Source organism: Trichosurus vulpecula, chromosome 2 (assembly GCF_011100635.1).
Source record: "Trichosurus vulpecula isolate mTriVul1 chromosome 2, mTriVul1.pri, whole genome shotgun sequence".
Lineage (NCBI taxonomy): Eukaryota > Metazoa > Chordata > Mammalia > Diprotodontia > Phalangeridae > Trichosurus > Trichosurus vulpecula.
Window position 1 is genome coordinate 228604639 of NC_050574.1, and position 27402 is coordinate 228632040.

At 37.8% G+C, this 27402-nt stretch overlaps 1 protein-coding gene across 1 annotated transcript in view; it reads right to left on the reverse strand.

Moving 5' to 3' along the window:
- The window catches only part of OLA1 (Obg like ATPase 1), a 256189-nt gene that overhangs the window by 209780 nt on the left and 19007 nt on the right, over positions 1–27402 (reverse strand). The window contains exons 3-4 of the mRNA XM_036746503.1: positions 8176–8319; positions 1728–1855 (exon numbers count right to left, since the gene is read on the reverse strand). Of these exons, the coding sequence (XP_036602398.1) occupies positions 1728–1855; positions 8176–8319 (272 nt within the window). The remainder of the gene's footprint in view (positions 1–1727; positions 1856–8175; positions 8320–27402) is intronic.

Sequence of the window (27402 nt, forward strand, 5' to 3'; positions counted from 1 at the left end):
TCTAAACTAGCAAGATAACCACAGTAAATCCTAACTACAAAAGAAATTCTTGTCGAAAAAAAAGCATTCTCAAAATAGCTTCACTAAAGTTGACACATGAAATTAGCACTTTCTGTATACTATAATCACTTTCAAACATAAAGAGTCTGCAACTAAATACATGGGACAGTTAGGCTAGAGGAATGGATAGAGTGCTTGGCCTTAAGTAAGAAAGATTCATCTTGCTGAGTTCAAATCTAGCCTCAGACACTTACTGTGTGACCTTGGGCAAGTCACTTAACTATCTTTGCCTCAGTTTTCTGATCTATAAAATGATCTAGAGAAAGAAATGGCAAACCAATCCAATTATCTTTGCCAAGAAAACCTCAAATTGGGTCACGAAGGGTCAGACGTGACTGAAACAACTAAACAACAACAAGAGATGAAGAAAAAGAAATAGTGGCTGAGGGGTGGGGCAGAGTTTAGATATCAAGAAAACCTTGATATCTAATGATCTAATCCAAATTTAAGAATTTAATTCTAATCCTAACAAAAAAATCTATCAATAGATCCTTAATATAGTGGCTTTAAATATTTTAAAGAAATCAAAGAGTTGCAATGGATTGTAGGAAAAGTAGACATAAAAAATACATCTGAACTGGTTCCATTACCTCCAGATCCCATCTGCAGTGGATAGGTAAACAAAAAAGTTCTGTATTAACTAATTGCTTAGCAGACATATCCTGCTGTTGATATGTCTGTAATATTCAAGTATTCACTGGAGATATCCTGGCTAGGCATCCTCTACCTTCTTCCTTCCATATGATTGTCTAGGGCCTATCACCAGTGGACTGAATTTTTTTTCACTAATAAGGATATTCCACAAGCACGGCATGAATTCTTTCCATAAGTATGTAAAATGAAATGTTTGAAAGGACTAACAGGATGTTCTTAATGCCGTAAGGGTTATAGCAACTTAGACCCATGACAACCTGTATAACCCATCAGAGCCACTGGACCATGGCCTGTGTGACACCTTGACTTTGAAGGGCAGGGGGAGGGGAGGAGAGAGGAGAAGAGAGTTAATTAGTATGGGCACCTGGGTGACAAGGTACCCCCTCTGCAACTTTCAGTCTAAGAACATTTCTTATAATAGTGAGAAGTTAAGCTACTTGCTCTGGGACACATAGGAAGTATGTATTAGAGTCAGGGCTTGAACCCAGGCGTTTCTAGTTTCCAGGCCAGCTCTTTTAGCCACTACTGTATAAGCACGAGCATGCACAAAAACAATTCTTTTAAAACTTCCCTAAGGATCTGAAAGACCAACCAATTACAATTAATATCCGAAAACTAAATAAAAGACACCAAGGATTCAGATTCTATTGCATAAAAATTACCAAAGAAGTCTTACAAAAAAAAAAAATTCCACAACTCTGGAAAACCAGAGGAACTCTAACCTGCTTATACTGTCATGTTGATTTCCTAGAATTCCTCAAACTGAATATATTTCTGATGTAGCCAACCAATGGACACTTTCAATAATATATTATATTAGAACAGTATAACAGTACAAAATTTAAATGATATTTTACATAGGACAAGGATCCCACCATGACTTAAAATTCCAAGTATCAAATAATAATGAGATTAATATAAAGGCATAAAAAATGTAAAGTATCATTTTCTACTTTTTTCGATATGAAAAGCAAAATTATCCTTAAACTATTCAATTGAACAAGTTTACATACGCATTAGATGAAAGATTCCATCGCAGGCGCTTATGTGAGACAAAAAGGCATTTCCTAGCCCCTGTCCAGCATGAGCTCCTTTCACAAGGCCAGCAATATCAACTACATTCAAAAAGGCTGGAATTTTGCTGAAAGATTAAAAAAAAATTAGTCATTATAAAATAGTACAATAAGGTGTTGCGACCCAATGCACTGACAACATTTGAAACAGCTTAATTTAAACCAATTTTCCTTTTCTGGAAAAATCTACATAATACAGTCTTTTAATACATTCAGATTTTCTCAAGCGATGAAAGGGGGAATTAGGAGCCATATGTTTTCCAGTGACTCTCAAGATTAAAAAGTACTGAGAAAGTTCCTTAATCAGCATTACGGTAAACCAAGAGATACACAAAAATGTTAGTCAAATACATTGTACATGAAGTCAGAGGTATCCTGAAAGAATATTTTTATTCATGCAATTCAACAGGTATTTATTTAAGTGCCTTCCTTGATTTCAAATATTGTTATCACATGCTGGGGAACCAAAGGCAAAGATCAAAAACAAAGCAAAATCCGACAAAGAAAAGTTTCTGTTCCACTAGGAAAAAACCATGTACAGAGGTAAGTAAATACCCGATATAAACAAAGTAAACAGACTAATTTTTTCAAGGAAGAATACTAACTACTGGAGGAGTCAGGAAAGGATGTAGGCAATGACATTTAAGCTAAGCCTTTAAAGAACTTAGGGTTTCCATAAGACAGAGGTGTAAAGGGAGACCATTTCAGAATGCAGGACAGCCCGTATAAAGGCACTGACATAATAGAGTTTGGCTAGAACATAATCAGTCCAGAAAGATAGTGTGGGACAAGAGTCTGAAATGCCCAATAGATCAATTTATATCAGCAACAGAGAGCAACTAAAGCTTCTTGAGCCAAAATGTGACACAGTTAGATCTATACTTGATATACTTAAGTACCAAACATTCATACTTCAGGGACATGTAATTCAGTTGGTAAGGTTGCTCCCCTCAATAAGGTATACATCAAAACCCTCTACAACTTAGTAGATGGTCCTTAAGAGTTGCTGTGACCAAAATATCCATCATTCCACATGCCAACCTGATGATGAGCCTCTTTGAACTTATTCTCTTGTTCCTCTTCTTTCCTTTTTTTCTTAAAAAAAAAAAATTAGTCTTTTTACCACTTCTAGGGCTGTATCCCAAACACATCATAAAAATGGGAAAAGGACCTACATGAACAAAAATACTTATAGCAGCTCTTTTTGTGGTGGGAAAGAATTGTAAATTGAGGAAATGCCCATCAACTGGGGAATGGCTGAACAAATTATGGCATATGAATGTAATGGAATACTATTGTACCAAAAGAAATGATGAGCAGAACTTCAGAAACACCTGGAAAGACCTACATGAAATGATGCTGAGTGAGGGGAACAGAACATCGTACACAGTTACGGCTACATTGTGCAATGACTAACTTTGATAGACTTGGGTCCTCTCAGCAATGCAAGGTTCTAACACAGCTCCAAATGGCTTATGATGGAAAATGCTGTCTACATCCAGAGAAAGAATTATAGTCTGAATGCAGATCGAAACAGACTATTTGCTCTCTCTCTTTTTTTGTTCTGTTTTGTGTCTTCTTTCTCGTGGTTCATTCCATTGGTTATAATTCTTTACGACATGACTAATGTGAAAATGTTTAATATGAAGAACCTAAATCAGACTGCATGCCACCTTGGGTAAAGGGAAGGAGAGGGAGAAAATTTAAAACTCATAAGTTTGTGGAACTAAATGTTATAAACTAAAAATAAATAAATATTTTTTTTTAAAAATAGTCTGTTATATGGGACAGCTCTAAAGGAGAGACATTGGGAGAAATTTAGGCATATGAAAACATGATAACAATAAAAATTTACTTTAAAAAAATTAGGAAGAGGTAAGAGTTTGAGAAAAAAACATTGAATTCTGTTTTAGACATGATGAATTTGAGATAGACTATCTACAGGCATCCAGTTCAAGATGTTCAAAAGGCAGCTGTAATGTAAGACTGGAGATCAGGAGAGAAGTTAAGAGTGACATGTAAATCTGAGAATCATCTATATGGAGATGGTAATTGAGCCTATGAGAGCTGATTAGTGGTGAAGAAGAAAAGGTACAAGGCACAACCTTAGGTAACACCAACAGCAGCCATAACTTACATGAAGATCCAGCAAAGCGAGACTGAGAAGGATCAGTCAGACAGGTAGGAAAAAAAGAAAAAAAAAGAAAGCAGTGTCATGAAAACCTAGAAGATAGACAAGAGTATCCAGAAGGGGGTGACTGACAGCGTCAAGGCTATTAGATTCGGCAACTAATAAATCATTTGGTGACTTTGGAGAGAGCAGTTAAAATTAAATGATGAAGTCAAAAGCCAGACGGCAGACAGTTTAGAATCAAACAAGGAGAGAGTAAGTGTAGTACTGTGTATAGATATCTTATTCAAGTTTAGCCGAGAAGGTGAAGGAAAGGAAGATATAGATATAAAATGATAGCCAGAGGAAATAGATCAAATGAGGATTTCTTAAGGATGAGAGAAGACAAGGACCTGCTTACAGGCAGGAAGGAAGCAGCCAGTAGATAGGAAGAGGTTAGTGATTAGTGAAAGAGTGGGAATGATAGAGGATATAATCTGCTGGAGAAGATGGAACCAGATGGAATCAAAGGTGCATGTAGAGAGTTTGCTTTGGCAAGAAGGGTTACCTCTTCATGTGAGACAGGAAGAAGGAGAGAGTAGGTGAAGAGATCTGATGTGAGATGAGAAGAGAAATAGAGCTCTCAAGTCAATGGCCCCAATTTTTTCAGTAAAATGAGGCAAAGTTCTTAGCTGAGAGGATAGAAGAAAGGATGAAAAGGTTTGGAATAGCCACTGTAGTGAGCGGGATATCAAATCAGAGAGATATAAAAGGACTGCCTTGCTACAGTGATGGACTTGTTAAATATGGTATAAAATAATCTCAACAAATGAAACAAAAAACAATTTTTTATATAGCACTCAGTCTTTGCAGGCCCATTCCACTTCTGTTAAAAAGTGGGCAGAGGATGCTAAGAATCATACAATTTGTAAGACAGATATAACTATTAATTGAACTGTTGTTACCCTACATGTGATATATTTATCCTGTGACCAACATCAAAAGATCCTAATTTTTGAGCTAGAAAGGATCCCAGCAGTCATCTATTCCAACTCTCTCATTTTCCAGAGAAGTAAACTGAGGTCCAGGGAGCTAAGTGTTTAGCCCCAGGTCACACGGGTAATAAGCATCCAAAGAAGGATCTGAGTTAAATTCTCTGACTACATTGTTCCATACTGTCTCATAAATGATCCTCTTCTTTTGCAATATTCAAGCCAGAAGATCATGGAACACAATCTTCAAAGCGGTGCCTTCTGATTCACTTATAATTTTGGAGAGACATGCGGCTGGCATAAGGTAGTCAAAGTATATCACAAACAATGACATGGAAAAAGCAGCACAAAAGCATCATCAAGGATATTATTATCAATATCAATCAACAATCAAGTTCAAAGACTAATAGATGGACACTGCCAAGTATTTCAGTGGCACCTCCGGAATGCTAAAAGGCTACGGAAGAAGGCCTCTAACACAATCCATGGGGGATTTATGGGAATACAGACAAAAAGAATTAAAAAATAAGACTGGGTTATGATCTGTATCCTGGGAAAAGTACCCCATTTGGGATGAGTTCACAAGTTCACTTAAGTATTGTGCTTTTGAATTACTTAGTTATACTATGGATAAAATTACAATATGGAAAAGGCAAAGACCAGATCACATTCCTTCATTACATTTACTTGAAGACATGCAAGAATCAGTATTTCATAAGTTGAGGAAAACCACAGGAAAGTATCCAAGTATTTGGCAAGGCATTGAATAGACATGTATTAATCATCATGGGCAAGGAATTCTAAAGACAATCAGGGAGTCACCAATTTTAAGTAAGAATGGTCCCAACTCTTATAGTATATCACAGGATACAGCAAATAACTGTAATACAAAATAATACAACATAAGCATATGAAAGAAATGCAAACAGATGCATAATAAAGTTACTGGCAAACTTTAGAAGAGTTTTATTGTACTGGGTCAGGGGATGATTAAGGAGCAAGTGGGTGGTGAGGAAATAGAAGTATCAGATGTAAGCAGGTAGCAGGGCAGTAGATGGAGCACGAGACTGGAGTCAGGACATTTACTAGCTGTGTGACTCTGGCCAAGTAACCTGATTGCTGCTTACCTCAGTTTCCTCATCTGTAAAATGGGGATAATAATACCACCCACCTCCCAAAGTTGTGAGGATCAAATAAAATAATACCTGTGAAGTGCTTAACGCAGTTCCTGGCATACAGTAAACACTATATAAATGTTAACTACTATTATTAGCTATTATAAGCAGAGAGAGATTAAAATGTAGCTGCTTGGGTCAAAGAAAACACTTTTTTTAAGCCTGGAAAAACCTGAACATATTTATAGGCAAATGAGAAGAAGCCAATAGGAGAAGAAAGAGACTGAATATCACTGACAGAATAGTGACTGCTAAAAGAGGGTGAAAAGGGGATTAAGAGCACAGATTACAAAAGAGAAGGACTACTTCCTCAGAGGCAGGTGGAAAGAAAGAATAGATGATCATAGGATCATAGGAAAACAAGATTTTAGAAAAAGAAGGAATCTTTGAAAATATTCAGTCTAACACTCCTTACTTTACATATCACAGAAGTAAAACAACTTGCTCAAAATCGCATAGGTAGTAACTGGAATCTGACCCTTAGTTATCCAACTCCAAATCCGGAGGTCTCTCCATTCTACCATGCTGATAATATCAGTGAGAAGCTGTGCAAGTGGATACTGTTAGCCAAAAGAGCTCCAGTACAGATGGGAAGAAAGAAGAAAAGGTCCAGATAGCTGATAGGGTGAATCAGAGAGGAAGTTAAAATGAACAAAGGATTCTCAGCAGAAATGAAGACTAATCTGGAGTTGTTCCTATTACACCAAAATGCATAATGCTTGAATTTGCCTACTTCACAGAGTGAAGGATGGTTATAAGGAAAAGTGCTTTGCAAACCTTAGAGTTCTACAGATAGCTGAATGGTTATCCTTATCAGCCTTACTTTTATTCCCTTCTCCCTTCATCCCTATAGTAAGGCTTTTGGTAAAGAAAAAAGATTGCCACAAGGTGAACCTCTAGGTCATATTACTACTAGGTAAGTAAACACACCTAGTTAATAAGTATCCTCTAGAAACAGGGAGAAGCAACATAAGGATCCAAAGAACTCTGACCAGTGAAGCTCAAAAATCTGTGTTCAAAATTTGCCTACAAAAATTCAGGGGAAAATGAGTAAAGCAGAAGACAAGACACATGAGTATAATCATTATATGAAGGAATCTACACCTCGGATGATCATTTTCTGGCAAGTTCTGAAGCTCTCTGCCTTAACCACAAATTCAGGTATTAATTTATTCTGCTAGTTAAGAGAATCACAGCAATGTGAGATTTACATTTGTATCATTAATTACTTTAATGAGCATTCCAATAATTATTTTCCAATTCTTCCTTTTTTTCTGAAAAAAGGAGTTAGTGAACTCCTTAGTTTCTAATTGAACTGTTTTCAAATGCTTGCCATATTAAGAACTTCTGAAGCTTCCATCTTTCGGTGTGAGATTTTAAAGAAGTAATATATTTTCACTTTAGGATCAAGCAGCTTAATGCTAAAGTCAGAAACTATTACTGTGTGCTTTTGTAAAGACATTTTCAAAGTGTTTAACAGCAGCTAGCAGGTTTGATTTTTCAGACTAGAGCATCAGAATTGAAAAAATAAAATGTTTTTCTTGAAGAAGCACACATATTGGAACTTGCAGGGTCAGGTCCCTAAATTCTCTAACATACTGTATTGGAATTACCACAATATTTTACTCTGGATCAAATTTTTTTTCTTTCATACCCAAACATATGTATTTTGCTGGCCTTTTTTAAAAAACTATTTCAGTAATACATGTGAACTGTTATTTTCTTATAGAGCCACAGGAATTTAGAGAAGAGTAAAATCACTTTGGGTAATGACAGTCAAGGAACTCTTCACTGAGGTTCACTAATAAGCCTTCAAGGATATAACAAATTTGGTATAGCAGAGAGGAAGGAGAAGAAAAGAAGAATGAAAAAAAAAAATATGGAGCACAGAAGGAAGAAGAAACCAATTTGATATAAAGGGTTAGGAAAAACCCCGAAATGTTAAAGAATCAAAAGTACTTTTCCAAATAAAAGAAAAAATATAAATTCCAAATCAAACTTAAAACATTTTCAATTAATTTCTGCAGTAGTCAATAAACGACTCAATGCCTAAATTTAACCACCAATATAAGGAACAGAATGAAGATTTTTGAAAAAACAAAAACATTTACCTTGGAGGTTTGTGATATTGGCACAAAAAATCAAATCTGTCATCTGGTACAGGTACTCGACTCTCATTAGGATCAATAGTGCAGAATGGGAAGTTTTCTGCTGCTGCCTGGCTCTTTGTTAGGACATTGAAGAATGTAGATTTCCTAAAAACAGAATTAAAATACACTTTATAACAAACTGTTTTCCTGACACATACAGAAAATCCTCTTACTAAAAATGTAAATATAGTACATGAGAAAGGAAAAAACAACCTGCTAAGGTGAAAGGGAAAAACACAGTTTTACTATGAAATGGAAAATTAGTTCATAACATAGGCATTCACCAAGGTTATACACTAAAAGTACTTTGTAAATCCATTATTCAGAACTTGGAGCATGCTTGCCCATCAAAGCAATGTATAAATGTAAAATGTTGATGGATGATAATATCATAGCACCTACCTTCCAGAATCAAATGAGATTGTATTTGTAAAGCACTTATTAGCACAGTACTTGGCACATAAGTAGGCATTTAATAAATGCCTGTTCTGTTACCTCCCTCTCCCCCTCAAATAGTAATTAGGTTCCCAAGTAATACTGCAAAAAACTATGTAATCTATAGTGTGTGTTCCAAGGTGAATCTGACTCAGGCCAGTCCCCTGGTAGGCTAGAGTTCAATAATGGAACAAAATGTGACAGTTAACAAAACAGAAATTTACTTAACCATAGCAGTAGGATATTTAACAAGGATAGGCACTGAGAACCCCTTGAGTTGATTTAGCTGAGCAAAGTTCCCATCAAGATCTGCCAGCCAAGCATCTGAGAGCCCCTCTGGCTCCTTTTGGCTGCTTTGTGCTCAGGAGATGAGGGAATAATAGTCCCCTGAGCCAACCAAGTCTCTAGGAAAATAGCTGGATACATTATAAGGAAAAACTAGCCTAATTTGCATGGGGAAAGGGGTTAGGATATTGTTCCTACCACAGTGGACTTTAACTACATAGCATTAATAATATTATTTCAAGTACACTAAATAAGAGAAGCATCTCTCTAGCTTTGCAAAAGATGAGGTACTTCTCTATTTATGTAAGAGAGTCCACCTACATAGACTAGTGTCATTTCCCAGGTACTTTAGGTGAGTGAAAAAAGGGCAGGTGCCCACTCAGAAGATAAAAATTTACAACTCAAGCAGCTGCCTATCTAAATGTACAGTGAATTGATGAGTTGTACCAGTAATGTCTCCTGTTAGAACTAAATCAAGAAAACTGGTACAATTAAGGGACAGTCAACTATGAATAATCCATGTACATAGATTATCCAAAGCAATTTTCTCAGTTGTCAAGTCTAACTTCATATTGCTGCCCATGATCTTTTGGGGCTATGTCCTTTTGTATTAATTGACTTTTGTCTAATGAATGGCAACCCAATCAAATGGTCAAAGCAAAATTTAATGAAGTAAATATTGTCTCCCCTCCAAAGAATAATATAATGATTTCTAGAGCAAGACATATTTGATCCCAAGAACATGTACACTACCAATTATCTCCACTTGTGTAGATGAGAGCTAACTATAACTCACTTTGCTTCAGAATGTTTTTAGCACTACTGAGGAATGAAAACATCCTTCTACATCACTGTTAGACAGATAATACACAGGAGGCACTGGAGGATTGGACCCCAGCCTCTAACAGGTTCACTCTTGATCTGGTCAGACAGAAAAGACAGTTTCAAAGGGGTTAATAATAAGTTTTATTCTAGTCTAGTCTTCTCTAACACAGTATTGCTGATAACAGAAGCATTACAAACTCTTATAACATGGGCCAGCAAGAAGGGGGGAGGGAGGGTGGCGCAGCTACCCCTATGTCTCGATGGGGCCAGTTGAGACCAACTTGTGCATTCAACCCTAAAGGGTTCCCCTAAATCCCCTAGATTATCTGGCTCAGGGAATCTGCAAATATAGGGTTCACTAGACTATAGGAGGTAGGATCCCCTAAATCCCCTCAATGGGGGCCAGTTGACGCAAACACAGATCCCTGCCTCTCAAGCCTTGATGGGGGTTGATCAAGGCATACAGCATTCCAGCTTGCGCATTCCACCATAAAGGTTCCCCAACTCAATGACCACTGACCACCTGTTTTATAGGGCATCAGACAAAGAGGGCATATTGCCAGCAATAGCCTCACAAGTTTACATCACCTCATCCCTGTATCTCACTGCATAGTCGCAGTTAACGTTTACAGTTTCAGCACATGTTTATGTTGTTTATCATTATATAATGCTCCGAAAGCGTGGTGGAGATGTTTTGAACCACAAGTCTGGGAACTCATATGTAATACCTGGGAAAAAGAGATTGTTATGGCCACAGATCCTAGGAGACTGAGGTTGTTATAGCCATAGATCCTGCGAAACTGAACTCTAAGAATTAATAACAAAAATCCACTTTACATACACTAAAATCCACCTTACTTACACTAAAATTCACCTTACTGACAATCACCATTTCATAAATGAGGTTAGGAGCTGAAGAGTTATTTAGTCAGTTTGCAGTATGAAGTTTTAAGACTGAAAACACTGAAGTTTGCTGCTTAATGGACTGACAGTCAGTCAATAAACATTTATCACATACCTACTATGTGCCAGCCACTGTGCTAAGTGCTAGGGATACAAATATGAAAAAGAGAGCTCCTGCCCTCAACGAGCTTACACTCTAACAGAGGAAGCTACCACATAAAAGGAAGCTCAAACTATGGAGAGACTAAGAGGGAGAAGGGCAAGTCCAGTGGGCAGGACGGAGGAGTCCAAATAAGTCCAAAAGAGTGTGGCCAGTGGGAAATGATGAATAGCTAGCTACCCTAGGCCCTCTCCTTACATGGAGGTTTCTGGAGCTCATGGCTCTTCCCTCCAATTAGGTGGCAGAGGGTACTGACGAGGTATGAGTACCAAAGCTGGCTGGATCTTACAGCATGATGAAATTTCTCAATGATGAGGTTCATGGGGACATAACAGAGAAGTCTTGATAAGTTCAAAAGAAAGCAGCCAGTGGGAAATGAACAGATGACCGGCCTGAGGCCCCTCCATAAATGGAAGTTTTGGAGTTCGTGGCTCTACCTTCCAATCAGGGAGCTGAGGACACTGACGGAACTATATCAAAACTTTCCTTTAAAATTTTTTATGAAAATTATTATTACTGATTTTATCCTCTCATTCCAAGCACAATCAATACAGTAGAATCACAGAACTTCAGAAGAAAGGGCCAGAGACCCAAAAAAGTGAAATATGTCCCAACACCTAAAAGCAAGACAGCAAGTTCGTGTTGGGTGCTTTTTAAAAAAAAATCTAAAGGCCATTTATGAAATAAATGTCTAAAAGAACATTTTCCAGAAGTATTCCATCCTATAATGTAATGTGGAGTCTAAATAATAAAACTGTTGAATAATTAATCCATCATGAAAAAGAAAAACTAAGGTATAATTTTGAGGAAACCACTATTTTAAAACAGAGAGAAAAGTTTGACCTGTTTTATTAAATAAGTGACCTCAGCAAGTTGTAGGGACATAGTAAAAAGCAGACCCAATACAAATCAGCTATTTATAAAGAAGACAGAGCAAGGAGTTACTTAAGAACATTTTAATATAACAGTTTATCACTATTAATTTTTACAATGCCAGTATGTACACATGCCATGGTTTTGCTTATCTTCTATCAGAACTGTAATTCTGCTGCCCAAATATTGCTATAATTCATCCAGCATGAATATTAAAAGATGATAAGCCAAGTAAAAAAGCATTCATTAAGCATCTACTATGTGCCAGGGACTGTGCTTAATACTGGGAATATGAAGAAAGGCAAAAAAATAGTTCCTGCTCATAAAGAGCTCACAGTCTAGTGAACAACTACTTTCAAAATAAATTATCAACTTCAAAACAGCACAATTAGTTTCTAAGCATGAAAGCATATAACATTCCAAAGCTCTTTGTACATGGAATCAACAAACTGAAGCAATAACAGGTAAATTAACTGCATGATCTAAAAGAATTATGTTCTGTTTTGAAATAGTCAATGCAAAAAGAATATATGTAAATTGTGATTAAAAAAATAAAACATAAGGAAGATTATCTGGCTCAGGGAATCTGCAAATATAGGGTTCACTAGACTATAGGACGTAGATTGCACATGGCTTCTATTATGACTTTGAGACTCAAGAGAAAACAAGATAATGGTTAAGATACATCTAAATTTGGGAAAAGTAACTTTAATTAAATAAAGTGATTTATTATCAACACTACTGATTAGTCTGAAGGAGAAGGTGCATATATATGTGTGTAAGAAAGACAGAGACAGAAAGAGAAGAGAGAGGGAGGAAGGCAGAGCAAGGGAGACAAGGACAGAGGAAGGGTGTAAAGAGTCTGACCAGATGGGGCATTTTAGTCACAAAGTTTAGCATGCATTTATAAAATGACCTGGAAATCCATAAAATTAGAATGCAATTGAAAGAAACTCTGATAGTAACAATTCTCATCTTTAAGAAATGGTATCATTAAAAATAAAAGAGGGAGGCAGAGCCAAGACGGCGGCTAGAAAGCAGGGACTAGCTTAAGCTCTCCCCCAAATCCCTCCAAACACCTGTAAAAAATGCCTGAACAAATTCTAGAGCTGCAGAACCCACAAAATAGCAGAAGGAAGCAGGTCTCCAGCCCAGGAGAGCCTGGATGGACGCTGGGAAGGGTCTACTGCATGGTGCTGGGAGCCAAGTGCAGGCCAGTATGGGCCGCACCAGGACCAACCAGACGGGGAGCCGGGTGGAACAGGCCACGGGGCCCTGGATCATTGAGCTGTGGCAGTTACCAGACTTCTCAACCCACAAACACGAAGGACAACACAGCAGGTTAGTGAGAAAAGTGCTGGATCAGGGTGAGAGAAGTGCATGATACAGACCTAGCCCCGGGGGCAGCAGAGGTGGGCAGGCAGGAGGTGGCAGCAGCAGGAAGCTCCTGCAGCTGTTCCAGAGTCCCTGGCCCATACAGTGGGAGGAATCAAGCAGTACATCAGAATGGGAGTGCAGGGAGCACTTTGCTGGCGCACAGCCAGGTTCTCTTGCTGTGACCTGCTTGGATCTGGGTCGCAGTCTTGGCTGGTGGTTCTTGGGGGAGGAGAAGTGCTGCTGTGGCAGAGCTTGCAGTGATGGTGGAGTAGAAGTAGTTCTGAAAACAGCAGCACAACCCTTCCTAAAGCTTGGGACAAAGTACTCTCTACTCTACAAGCAGTCACACACCCTGACTTTAAAAAGCTTAAAGGTCAAGTAGTTGGCTGGGAACATGAACAGGCAGTGAAAATGGACCCAGACTCTAAAATCTTTTTTGGTGACAAAGAAGATCCAAGATCCAAGCCAGAAGAAGTGAACAAAGTCAAAGAGCCTACATCAAAAGCCTTCAAGAAAAACATGAATTGGCCATGGAAGAGCTCAAAAAGGATTTGGAAAAGAAAGTAAGAGAAGCAGAGGAAAAATTAGGAAGAGAAATGAGAGTGATGTGAGAAAATCATGAAAAACAAGTCCATGACTTGCTAAAGGTGACCCAAATGATACTGAAGAAAATAACCTTAAAAAACAGACTAGCTCAAATGGCAAAAAGAGCTCCAAAAAGTCAATGAGGAGAAGAATGCCTTGAAAGGCAGAATTAGTCAAATGGAAAAGGAAGTCCAAAAGACCACTGAAGAAAATACCACCTTAAAAAGTAGATTGGAGCAAGTGGAAGCTAATGACTTTATGAGAAATCAAGATACTACAAAACAGAACCAAAGGAATGAAAAAATGGAAGACAATGTGAAATATCTCACTGGAAAAACCACTGACCTAGAAAACAGATCCAGGAGAGATAATTTAAAAATTACTGGACTACCTGAAAGCCATGATCAAAAAAAGAGCCTAGACATCATCTTTCAAGAAATTATCAAGGAAAAATGCCCTGATATTCTAGAACCAGAGGGTAAAATGGAAATTGGAAGAATCCACCAATAACCTCTTGAAAAAAATCCCAAAAAGAAAACTCCTAGGAATATTGTAGCCAAATTCCAGAGTTCCCAGGTAAAGAAGAAAATATTGCAAGCAGCCAGAAAGAAACAATTTGAGTATTGTGGAAACACAATCAGAATAACACAAAATCTAGCAGCTACTACATTAAGGGATAAAAGGGCTTGGAATATGACATTCCAGAGGTCAATGGAGCTAGGATTAAAACCAAGAATCACCTACCCAGCAAAACTGAGTATCATGCTCCAAGGCAAAATATGGAGTTTCAATAAAATAGAGGACTTTCAAGCTTTCTCAATGAAAAGACCAGAGCTGAAGAGAAAACCTGACTTTCAAATACAAGAATCAAGAAAAGCAGGAAAAGGTAAACAAGAAGGAGAAATCATAAGGGACTTATTAAAGTTGAACTGTTTTGTTTACATTCCTACATGGAAAAATGATGCTTGTAATTCAGGAGACCTTTCTCAGTATTAGGGTAGTTGAAGGAAATACACATACATACATATATATACACATATATATACATATATATTACATACATATATATTATATACATATATATATAGACAGAGGGCATAGGGTGAGTTGAATATGAAGGGATTATATCTAAAAAATAAAATAAATTTAAGGGGTGAGAGAAGAATATATTGAGAGAGGAGAAAGGGAGAGAGAGAATTGAGTAAATTATTTCACATAAAAGTGGCAAGAAAAAGCAGTTCTGTTGGAATGGAAGAGGGGGCAGGTGAGGGGGAATGAGTGAATCTTGCTCTCACTGGATTTGACTTGAGGAGTGAATAACATATACACTCAATTGGGTATCTTACCCCACATGAAAGTTGGGGGAAAGGGATAAGAAAGGGATGATGACAGAAGGGAGGGCAGATAGGGGGAAGAAGTAATCAAAAGCAAACACTTTTGAAAATGGACAGGGTCAAGGGAGAAAATTGAATAAAGGGGGATAGGATAGGATAAGATGGAGGGAAATATAGTTAGTTTTTCACAACATGATTATTGTAAAAGTGTTTTGCATAATGATACATGTGTGGCCTATGTTGAAATGCTTGCCTTTTTAGGGAGGGTGGGTGGGGAGGGAAGAGGGGAGAGAACTTGGAACTCGAAGTTCTAAAAGCAGATGCTCAAAAAAAAAAGTTGTTTTTGCATACAACTGGGAAAAAAAGATATACAGGTAATGGGGTATAGAAATCTATCTTGCCCTACAATAAAGTAAGGGGAAAGGGGACTGGGGAAGGGGGGGAGTGGGTGACAGAAGGGGGGGCTGACTGGGGAACAGGGCAATCAGAATATACACCATCTTGTAGTGGGGGGGAAGGTAGAAATGGGGAGAAAATTTGCAACTCAAAATCTTGTGGAAATCAATGTTGAAAACTAAAAATATTAAATAATAAAATATGGAAAAAATATGGAAAAATTTTCAAAAAAATAAAAAATTTAATAAAAAGAATAAAATTTTATAATACATTGGCAGAAAAAAAAAATAAAACAAAAAACTTGTAATTAAGCCTCCCTGAGTATCAATAGCTACAATATTAGCAAATGTTGAACTTCCCTCAGTTAGAACCTGTGCTCTTGAGGTGAAAATTAAATGCCAAAAACAGTGATAAAAGAGCTATTAGTGGTGAATATTTTTATAGGTTTTTTTTAAAGTTTTCTATTTGCAAGGTATGTATAAGATCATAGGATTTGTAAAATTGTAAGGGGCCTTTACCTAGTTCAATCCTTTTTTTTTTCTGTTGAAGAAACTAAGGTCAAGAGAGAAGTTAAGTACCTTGAGCAAGGTTACACAAGGGAATAAACAGTAGAAACAGGATTTGATCCCAGGTACTATGGTTCCAGATGCAGGGCTATCTCCACCACCAAACCACAATGCCCCATCTATTTTCCCCAGTCTACAACCATGTACTATAAAAGAATCAAGGCCACTATAAGATGAAAACCTTTTAGAAAGAGATCAATTAAGTAATTAACTTTTATATAACATTCTGCTTTATTACTTCTGATCTGGAAAAGCCAAGATTAAAAGAGCCAAAACAGGAAACAGCAGTTCACTCCTAGCCAAAAAGACTTGATGAAAACTTAAGGTTAGGCAAGAAGTAATTTTTAAGGAAAGGAAAAGCGTGCTAAAAGACTTTTTAAAAGTGGCAAGTATGTCACATAAGAATGTATCCTAGAAGAGACAAATAGACATCCAAGCATTCTTATCATGTCACCTTTGTCCATAGGTTATCAATAAGCTCAAGATAAGAGATCTGCCATATGTGCCAAAAGACTTTCCCTCTAGATATTCTGTCATCTTTATAATCTGCTACCTCTTCTTGATCTTCACTAACTACCCCTCTACTAAACAATTAAATTTTGCCAGGAATCAAATCACACCCAGTGTATTTGACCTATAATGGACAATCTCCATTCTTTCATTTTAGGGCATTCTCACTCTCTGGCCCTGTGGTCCTTCTCTCTTGCTCAAAGATACTGTTGGTCTGTCACAGTAGCTACAACAAGGGCACATAGGTACATGCTTACTATCATCCTACTAACCTTTGAAATCCACTCCCACAATTTTCTATCCCCAATTTCCCACAAAAACGAACCATGCCCCAGATCACTGTTCTGCCCCGTGACCTCCAAAGAAAACCTTTGCAGAACAGAGCTGAGCCAACTTGGTCTTATTCCAATCTCCCTAAACCCCAGTCCTATCCCTTCTTCAATCCTCCTCTAAGCCCTATATAACTTTTTAAAAATACCTATACTTTCTCAGAGGAATTGCAAACTAGTAATAACAAAAAGAAAGAATGTTCCAAAGAACTAATAAGAGAAATGCAAGCAAAAACAAGCCTATGATTTTACTTCATAACCAAAAAATCTGCAAAGGTGACAAAAAATGGGTACTGTCAATATGGGATGTAGAAAAATCAATTAATCAATAAACATTTATTACATGCCTGCTTTATGACAAGCATCGATGGGCATACTAATGTGTTGGTGAAGCAATCAGTATAACCACTTTGGAAAGGAATATGGAATTATACAAATAAAATGTGCATAAAATAAAATAAAATGTCCCTACCCCTTAAACTCAGAGATTCCACTAGGAGGCATAAAACCCAAGGAAGTCATTGATAACAAGGGCCCCTACACAACAAAATACTTAGAACAGCACTTTTCTAAAGACGGAGAACTAGAAATATAGTAAATATCCAATGGTTGGGTAAGGAATCCAGAGAACCATAGAAAGATCTAAATGAACAGATAAAGAGAAGTAGACAGAGCCAAATTTTATACACACAGAGACAAACAGGACTACAATGTAACTGGAAAAAATAACCTAAAATCAATCAAAAGCAAATGTTGCAAAATTATAAAGCATAAGCATGGCCCAAAAAAAGAAATATGAGAATACACCTGCTTTGCACAGGTGGAAGAACCATGGGAATGGAATACTATTATGTATTTGTTATATTAATTGGTTGATTTTTTTTCTAGTCTTTTTCTTTGTTTTTCTTTAAAAAATATTCTGTTATATAGGACAGCTTTTTGGAACGGAGAAAGAGAGAAATACTAGGAAAATTTGATCAATGTAAAAACAAAAGAAAACAAAAATTTATTTAAAGAAAATACATTTAAAATCGAGGCTTCCAAGTAATACGAGCAACAAGAAAGAGGGCTAGCAAGGAGACCATAAAAAAAAGGACCCAGATGTACAAAAATATTTATAGTAGTTCTTTTTGTGGTGGCAAAGAAATGGATATTGAGGGGATGCCCATCAATTGGGGAATGGCTAAACAAGTTGCAGCATATGAATGTAATGTAATACTATTGTGCTATAAGAAATGATCAGCAGGCAGGTTTCAGAAAAACCAGGAAAAACATAACTGCACTGATGCTCAGTGAAGTAAGCAGAACCAGAACATTGTACATAGTAACAGTGACACTGTGTGCAATGATCAACTATGATTGACTAGCTCTTCTCAACAATACAATGATTCAAGACAATTCCAAAAGAATCTCGATGCAAAATGCTATCCACATCTAGAGAAAAAAAACTGATGCAGTCTGAAAGCAAATCGAAATATATTATTTTCATTTGGGGGGGGGGTGTTCTGTCTCTTCTTTCACAACATGACTAATGTGGAAATATGCTTTAGACAATGGCATATGTATAACATAACCTATATCAGATTGCTTGGCATCTTGGGAAAGGGAGAGGGGAGGGAAGGAGGGAGAAAAATTTAGAAATCTTTCCAAAATTGAATGTTGAAAATTGTCTTTAAATGTAATTGGAAAAACTTATATGCATACCCTTTGACCCAGCAATAGCACTCCTAGGGCTGTATCCCAAAGAGATCATAAAAATGGGAAAAGGTCCCACATGTACAAAAATATTTATAGCCACTCTTTTTATGGTGGCCAAGAACTGGAAATCGAGGTGATGCCCATCAATTGGGGAATAGCTGAACAAGTTGTGGTATATGAATATAATGGAATACTATTTTGTTGTAAGAAATGATGAGCAGGTGGACTTTGGGAAAACTTGGAAAGACTTGAATGAACTGATGCTGAGTGAAGTGAGCAGAAACAGAAGAACATTGTACACAGTAACAGCCACAGTGATTTTGATAGACTTAGCCCTTTCTCAGCAATTCAAAGACCTGAAACTTTTCCAAAAGACTCATGATGGAAAATGCCATCCACATTCAGAGAAAGAACTGTGGCATCTAAATGCAGAGGGAAGCAAACTTTTTTGTTTTGTTTCGTTTCTCATGGTTTCTCCCATTCGTTATAATTCTTCTATGCAACATGACTAATGTGAAAAATGTGTCTAATAGGAATGTAAGTGTAGAGCACATATCAGATTGCATGCCATCTTAGGGAGGGAGGGAGGAGAAAATTTAAAACTTATGAAAATGAATGTTGAAAACTGAAAATAAAATACTAAAAAAAATTAAACACTATTAATTTTTTTTTCAAAAAAGAAACAAGGCTTAGACATTTCTTCCAGTTCCCATTTACTGTCAAAGAAAATCCCTAAAAGCAAAACTATGCACCAGAGGCACAACAATTACAGCTGAATCCATAGTTTTCCCAACAAATATAGGAGCTTTAAAAACAAGGATGTCTACTCCCTCCATATAGTTCTACAAATGCTAGCAGTAGCAACAAGATAAAAGAAAGAAACTGAAGGGGAAAAAAGACATGCAAAGAGGAGATAAAACTATCTTCTAATGATACGATGATCTAGAAAACTAGGAAAGATACTAATTAAGACACATGTTAACTCCAGCAACATTATATACTACAAAACAAAACAAAAAATCAACAGCATTTCCATATAATAACAAAATCCAAGAGACAATAATAGACAAAGAAACATGAACCAAGGTAACAATAAAACAAAAGCAGCTAGGTGATACAGTGGATAGAGTACCAGGCCTGAAGTTAAGAAGACTCATCTTCCTGAATTTAAATCTGGCCACAAATACTTACTAGCTGTGTGACCCCAATTCTGCTTCCCTGACCCTGTTTGCCTCAGTTCCTCATCTGCAAAATGATCTGGAGAAGGAAATGACAAACCACTCCAGCATCTCTGCCAAGAAAACCCCAAATGGAATCACAAAGAGTTGTACAAAACTAAAACGACTGAACAACAAACTACAAAATGCTTGAATTATATAGGGATCAACCTACCAAAACACATAAAATACTTGTATACTCTCAATCAATAATCAATCAATAAGCATTGTTAAGAGCCTGCTGCAGGCCAGGCACTTCATTAGGCACTGGGGATACAAGAAAAAAAGTCACTGTCCTCAAGGAACTCACTGTTTAATGGGGGACAAAACAAACAAATATGCACAAACCAGCTATATTCAAGATCAACAGGAAATAACTTACAGAGGGAAAGCAGTAGAACTATTAAGAAAGTTTGGGAAAGGTTTCCCACAGAAAATGCGATTTTAGTTAGGACTTAAAAGGAAGCCAGTAGACAGAGATGAAAGAGAACATTCTAAGAATAGGAAACAGCCAGACAAAATACACAAAGACAAAAGATGGGAGTGTACTGTTCATGGAACATCAAGTAGGCCAGTGTCACTATATCAAAGAGTATGTGGTAGGGAATAAAGTATAAGAAGCCTGCAAAAATCGGAGAGGGCTGCATTATGAAGAAAGGGCTTGGAATGCCAAACAGGATTTTGTATTTGATCGTGAAGTCAACAGAAAACCACTGGAGTTTAATGAATGGGGGTGGAATATGGTCAGACCTGCACCTCAGGAAAATCACCTTAGTGGCTGAATGAGGATGATTTGGAGTGGAGAAAGACTTGAGGAAAGCCAAACTACCAGCAGAATACTGCACTAGTACAGCAGTGAGGTGATAAGGTCCTGCACCAGGGTGGCAGTAGTATCAGAGGAGAGAAGGAGGAGTAATTTCTAGGGATGCTGCAAAAATGAAATCAAACACAGCAATGGGAGACAAGGGACTGGAGGTCAGTAGAGAGGTTACTATAAGCTAGGTAGACCCGAAGATCATCAGTATAGAGGTATTGATTAAATACAAGGAATCTGACCTGATGAGATCACCATGTAAATAGAGAAGGAGAAAAGAAGAGGCCCCAGGATAAAACACTGTGAGACACATATGGTTAGAGAGCATGATCCAGATGAAGATCCAGCAAAGGCCACTAAGAAAAAGTGATCAAACGGGCAGAAGAACCAGGAGAGTTGTGTCCCAAAAGCCCAGGAAGAAGAGAGCATCAAAGAGGAAAGGGTGATCAAGTGTCCAAGGCTGCAGAGCAGACAAGGAGAGTGAGGACTGAGAAAATGCCACTGGATTTGGTAAGTTTGGAAAGAGTAGTTTTGGTGAAATAAGGTCAGGAGCCAGACTGTAAGGGGTTAAGAAGAAAGTCAGAGAAAAAAAAAGAGGAAACACCTATTGTAGACGGCCTTTTCAAGGAGTTTAGCCACAAAGGGCAAAAGAGATAGCAGAGATGGGTCAATGGAAGGTTTTCTGAAGATAAGGCATGTTTGTAGGCATTACATAAGGAGCCAGTACGAAGGGAGAGATTGAAAAAAGGGATAGGATGGGAATAACAGAAGGTACAATCTGTTGGAAGAGACATGATGGAATAGAATTCCTTAAACAAACAGAAGGAATAGTCCTGGTAAGGAGAAAGACCATTTCATCATGCAAGACAGGGATGAATGAGAAGATAAAGGCAGGAGATGGTAGGAGTGACAGGAGATGAGGAAGAAGGGAAAAGGGAACTCCCAATGATCAGCCTCAATTTTTTCTGTAAAATATGAGGCAAAGCTGTCAGCTGAGAGGGTGGGGTGGGGGAAGCTATGGAAGGCTGAAGAGGGATGAAAAATGTTGGAAGACCCAATGTGAAGAATGATATAGTGAATTAATAAGTCATATTTAGAAGGACTGCCTAGCAGGAGTGAGGCCCTAGCTGAGGTTGCCTTAACATAAATTTGTAGAAGACACAGTCAGAGCGGCTGAGGGATTTTCTCCACCGCCATTCAGCAGCACTTGCAAAGGAACAAAGGTGGCAAATGATGAGGGTGATCCAAAGCTAAGGCTTGACAGGGTGCACTCAGTGAAATGATAAGAGGGCTAGGGATTCAAGAGAGGAAAACACTATAGAGTTGAACTGGTTCTCCAAGATGAAAAAACAGGAGAGGGGCTAGTATAAGGCTGATAGAGAATTGAGTATAGATAGAGTATAGATAGAGTATAAGGCCTGATAGAGAATTGAGGGGTCACAGTATAAACAAAGCAGGGTTTTATAAGGAAAGGAAGAAAGAGACATGAAAAGCCAATAGATTATGGTCAAAAAGGGGGATTTGGGAATTCTTGAACATGGAGGTGGTACATTTATGGGTGATGGCAAGATCTTTCTGATACAAAGATCTCCTTAAAGAAATAATGAACAACTAAAATAAACAGAAGAATATTCAGCACTCATGGCTGAGAAGGAAGAAAACAAGCATTTATAAAATGCCTACTATGTGCCAGGATATTTATTATACACTTTACAAATATTATCTCATTGAAACCTTACAAGAACCCTGGGAAGTAGGTACTATTATTATCCCCATTTTACAACTAAGGAAAGTGAGGCAGACAGTGGTTAAGTCATTTGCCCAGGCTCACATACCTAGTGAGTGTCTAAAAACAAATTCCAACTCATCTTCCTGACTTCAGGCCTAGCACTCCATTCTACTGCGCCATCTAGTGGGGAGTAAGGTGTGAGAAGACTGGAAAGGTCGGAAGGAACCAGACTATGAAATACTTTGAATATCAGTCAAACAGGTAACTTAATGTTGGTCCTGGAGGTAACAGGATACCCCTAGAGAGACCAACCAGCAGGCTGTTCCAATAGGCAATGCTGAGACGGGGTGGGCCTGCACCTGGATGCTTTCAGTGTCATAAGTGAGAAAGGGTATATGCTAAAGATGTTAGAAAGTAGAATCTCTAGAACATGGCAACCAATTGGATATGGAGAGTTGAAAGAGAATGAGTAGAGGATGAAATGAGTCTGGATGACTGGGAGGATGGTGGTACCCTCAACAACAATAGGAAATTTACAAAGAAAGGAAAGTTTAGGTAAAAAATAATGAGTAAATAACATATCTCAGACATGTTGAGTTTAAGATGTCTACAGGATATCCAGTTTGATGTCTAAAAGGCAGTAGGAGATGCAAAGCTGGAAGGAAGAGTCATGAAGGAAGAGGGATGAAAAATGTTGGAAGACCCAATGTGAAGAATGATATAGTGAATTAATAAGTCATATTTAGAAGGACTGCCTAGCAGGAGTGAGGCCCTAGCTGAGGTTGCCTTAACATAAATTTGTAGAAGACACAGTCAGAGCGGCTGAGGGATTTTCTCCACCGCCATTCAGCAGCACTTGCAAAGGAACAAAGGTGGCAAATGATGAGGGTGATCCAAAGCTAAGGCTTGACAGGGTGCACTCAGTGAAATGATAAGAGGGCTAGGGATTCAAGAGAGGAAAACACTATAGAGTTGAACTGGTTCTCCAAGATGAAAAAACAGGAGAGGGGCTAGTATAAGGCTGATAGAGAATTGAGTATAGATAGAGTATAGATAGAGTATAAGGCCTGATAGAGAATTGAGGGGTCACAGTATAAACAAAGCAGGGTTTTATAAGGAAAGGAAGAAAGAGACATGAAAAGCCAATAGATTATGGTCAAAAAGGGGGATTTGGGAATTCTTGAACATGGAGGTGGTACATTTATGGGTGATGGCAAGATCTTTCTGATACAAAGATCTCCTTAAAGAAATAATGAACAACTAAAATAAACAGAAGAATATTCAGCACTCATGGCTGAGAAGGAAGAAAACAAGCATTTATAAAATGCCTACTATGTGCCAGGATATTTATTATACACTTTACAAATATTATCTCATTGAAACCTTACAAGAACCCTGGGAAGTAGGTACTATTATTATCCCCATTTTACAACTAAGGAAAGTGAGGCAGACAGTGGTTAAGTCATTTGCCCAGGCTCACATACCTAGTGAGTGTCTAAAAACAAATTCCAACTCATCTTCCTGACTTCAGGCCTAGCACTCCATTCTACTGCGCCATCTAGTGGGGAGTAAGGTGTGAGAAGACTGGAAAGGTCGGAAGGAACCAGACTATGAAATACTTTGAATATCAGTCAAACAGGTAACTTAATGTTGGTCCTGGAGGTAACAGGATACCCCTAGAGAGACCAACCAGCAGGCTGTTCCAATAGGCAATGCTGAGACGGGGTGGGCCTGCACCTGGATGCTTTCAGTGTCATAAGTGAGAAAGGGTATATGCTAAAGATGTTAGAAAGTAGAATCTCTAGAACATGGCAACCAATTGGATATGGAGAGTTGAAAGAGAATGAGTAGAGGATGAAATGAGTCTGGATGACTGGGAGGATGGTGGTACCCTCAACAACAATAGGAAATTTACAAAGAAAGGAAAGTTTAGGTAAAAAATAATGAGTAAATAACATATCTCAGACATGTTGAGTTTAAGATGTCTACAGGATATCCAGTTTGATGTCTAAAAGGCAGTAGGAGATGCAAAGCTGGAAGGAAGAGTCACAGTTCCAGATCTCCAATTACGTAAAGCGGCAGTTACACAAAACTGTTTGGCACTGGTTAACAAAAAGAGAAATAGATCAAAGGGAACGGACTAGATGAGGCAAAATCAAAAACAACAGGACTCAAAACCAGTGTTCAATTAACCATAAAATACTAAGAAAAGGACACCCTACAAAAATGTTTTTTTTAACTGATGGGAAAATGTAAAGAGTCTGGCAGAAATTACACTTAGACCAAAATCTAACACCATATCACAAAATAAATTCAAAATTGATACATTTCCTTAACATTGACAATCATACCACTAAAAAATTAGAAGCGAATCCACAAAGCAAAGAATCCCTACAAGGTAAATAGTATTATGAATTGATGTCCAGGCAGGACACAAAAACTTGTGGTTGGGACACACACAGCCAATTCATCTCCTATTGCGGGGACTCAAAAAGTAGAAGAAATTGACTCTACCTGACGGAATCCTAATAAAACTGCCCCCAGCCCCATTATTCTAACTTCCTTATAGGTCCCACTGAACAGCAGGCCCACTGCCCCTACCTAGCCACTCACTCCCTGTCCCCACTCAATATCCTATCTCCATTTACACCTCACTGCTCACTAGAACAGGTGTGTCCATGAACTCATAGTTCTCACAGAAACAGCAGGCATGTCCATGTGATGGGATCCAAGCTACTGCCTCTAGTTAGCCACTGCCCCCAGACCCATTCCTCATATTTACCACAGAAACAGCAGGTGTGTCCATGCACTCAACCACAACTACATCCATCTAGCTTTAGACAGGACCACAATACTCAGACAAGTGGACCCCAAAACAATACAAGGGACTTTCCCTAAGTAGGCACCTGTGTAGTAATAGCAAAAGCTGTCCTTTAGGTGAACCTGTGACATAGACAGGCTTATTATAATCATTATCATATATACATACCCCCCGATGGGTTTTTCTGTATGCATTATGGGTAATCACATATGCAGTTCTACTAGGGCTGGGACCCCTCCCTTATTACCTAATCCCTTAATAAACCCCTCCTGCCTTTTTAATATTCATAATTTCTGTTATGTAATTACATCTTAACCCTATAAAAATCTATCTTGCTTTCTCTGAAGTTGCTAGTTCTTCTTAGAACTTAGCCCGCTTCATGAGAGGCATCAATCTCAATAAATGCCTCTACTTGGATTAGTGGTGGTCTGACTGTGAATTCTTTGAGACAGTTCCACCATAACACATCATGAAACTCACATAGGAGGAATTACAGAGGAGAAATTGGACTTCCCTCAACCTAGGGCCTAGGTTAAGAAACCCCAGAGCTACCAAAATTCTATCACAAAAACTCACCCCCAAACTCTCCCAATCTTGTCATCAACGAACAAATGCTAATTTAGCCCAGCTAGAAAAGGAAAAGATGGAAGGAACTAAGGCAAGGGGTCAAAGTACACATACGACTAGCCTGGGCCAGAAACAAAGAAGCCTGAAATCGAGCAGGGGTTAGTCCTACATTTCCAGATCTTAGGGATAGGAACTGAAGCTGGTCAAAAATAAATTTCCCAACATGGCAGGAGGCCAAAGAAGCCTTGTGGTCCAGCCCTCAAAAATATCCACCAATGGGGGAGAGATCAGAAAGTAAAAGAAAAACATAGGAGGAAAAAAAGCTAAACCACCAAAGATTTCAAATAGAAAATTCGATATAAGATGTAGAAAAAATGGTATTAAACTCAAATAAAACAGATTCCTATGGGGATTTATTTAGAAAACCACAAATCAACATTATCTAGGCAGTACTGTGTTATTATTTATTTTGTCAAACACTTACCAATTACACCTTGACCTGGTTGACAGTAATTGGAGTTTAAGTGGCTGGTGTGATATAGAGAAGTATATAAAACAACAAAGGATATTAAAATTAGAAGTGTGAGTACTAAAACATAAAAATAAGAAATTACAAACTTCTTTGACTATTACAAAACAAAGAAAACTGAGGAAATACCTGACTTTAAAAAAAAAAAAAGCAATGGAATCCCAAGAGTGCACTGAACTACAACAGGATGTTCCAGAAAAGTTCAAGAGAAATTGAAACGAAAAGAAAAAAATTTAGAGAGGAAAAACAAAGGTCAGAAATTATAGCCATCACAGAAGAATTAGCAGAACAGAAAAAAAAAAAAGATTCTATATTACCAAGTCTCCCCAAAGAAACAATGGAGAGAACAGCAGAAAGAGAAAACAATATGCTGCAGTAAAAGAAAAGCTAGAGGAAGACAATCAAAGAGTAATAAGCTCAAATAACAGATGATTCCTTAATGATCTCAATTAGTTTCTTTTCCTGATTCCCTAAAGATTTGCTAAGTAAACCATGTTATCAGCATACAGGGATAGTTTTATCTCCTCTTTGACTACCTCTGTACCTTTAATTTCTTTCTCATCTTGCTGTCATTGCTAGCATTTAGATTGTGGTTCAGTTGTTATGGTCTTGTCCAACTCTTCATGACCCCATTTGGGGTTTTCTTGGCAAAGATTCTGGATTGGTTCACCATTTACTTCTCCATCTCACTTCTATGCCTGTATCAAATAATAGTGGGGGAGTCCTTGCTCCTACCAAGGACGAGACCGTAGTCTCAGCATTACGATATTTAAATCAAATAGTAGCAAGGAGAGCAAAGCATCCTTGCTTTATTCCTGTACTTACTGGGAATATGTTAAGGGTATTCTCATGGAAAATAATGCTTCCTTCTTATTTCAGAAAGATGCTTTTTATGATACAAAAATGTGCCCTTCTATCTATACTATGCTTGTTTTTAGAATAAATGAGTGTTCTACTTTGTCAAAAGCCTCTTTTATCTTATCTGCTGAGATAATCATGTGATTTGGGCTGTCAAATAAACTCACCAAAAAATAGCATTTCTATGTGATAATGATAAAATGTTGTTGTTCAGTCATTTCAGTTGTTTGACTCTTCAAGAGTCCATTTGGCGTCTTCTTGGCAAAGATACTGGAATGGTTTGCCATTTCCTTCTCCAGCTCATTTTCCAGATAAGAAAATTGAGGCAAATAGGGTTAAGTGACTTGCTCAGGGTCAAAGAGCTACTAAGTATCTGA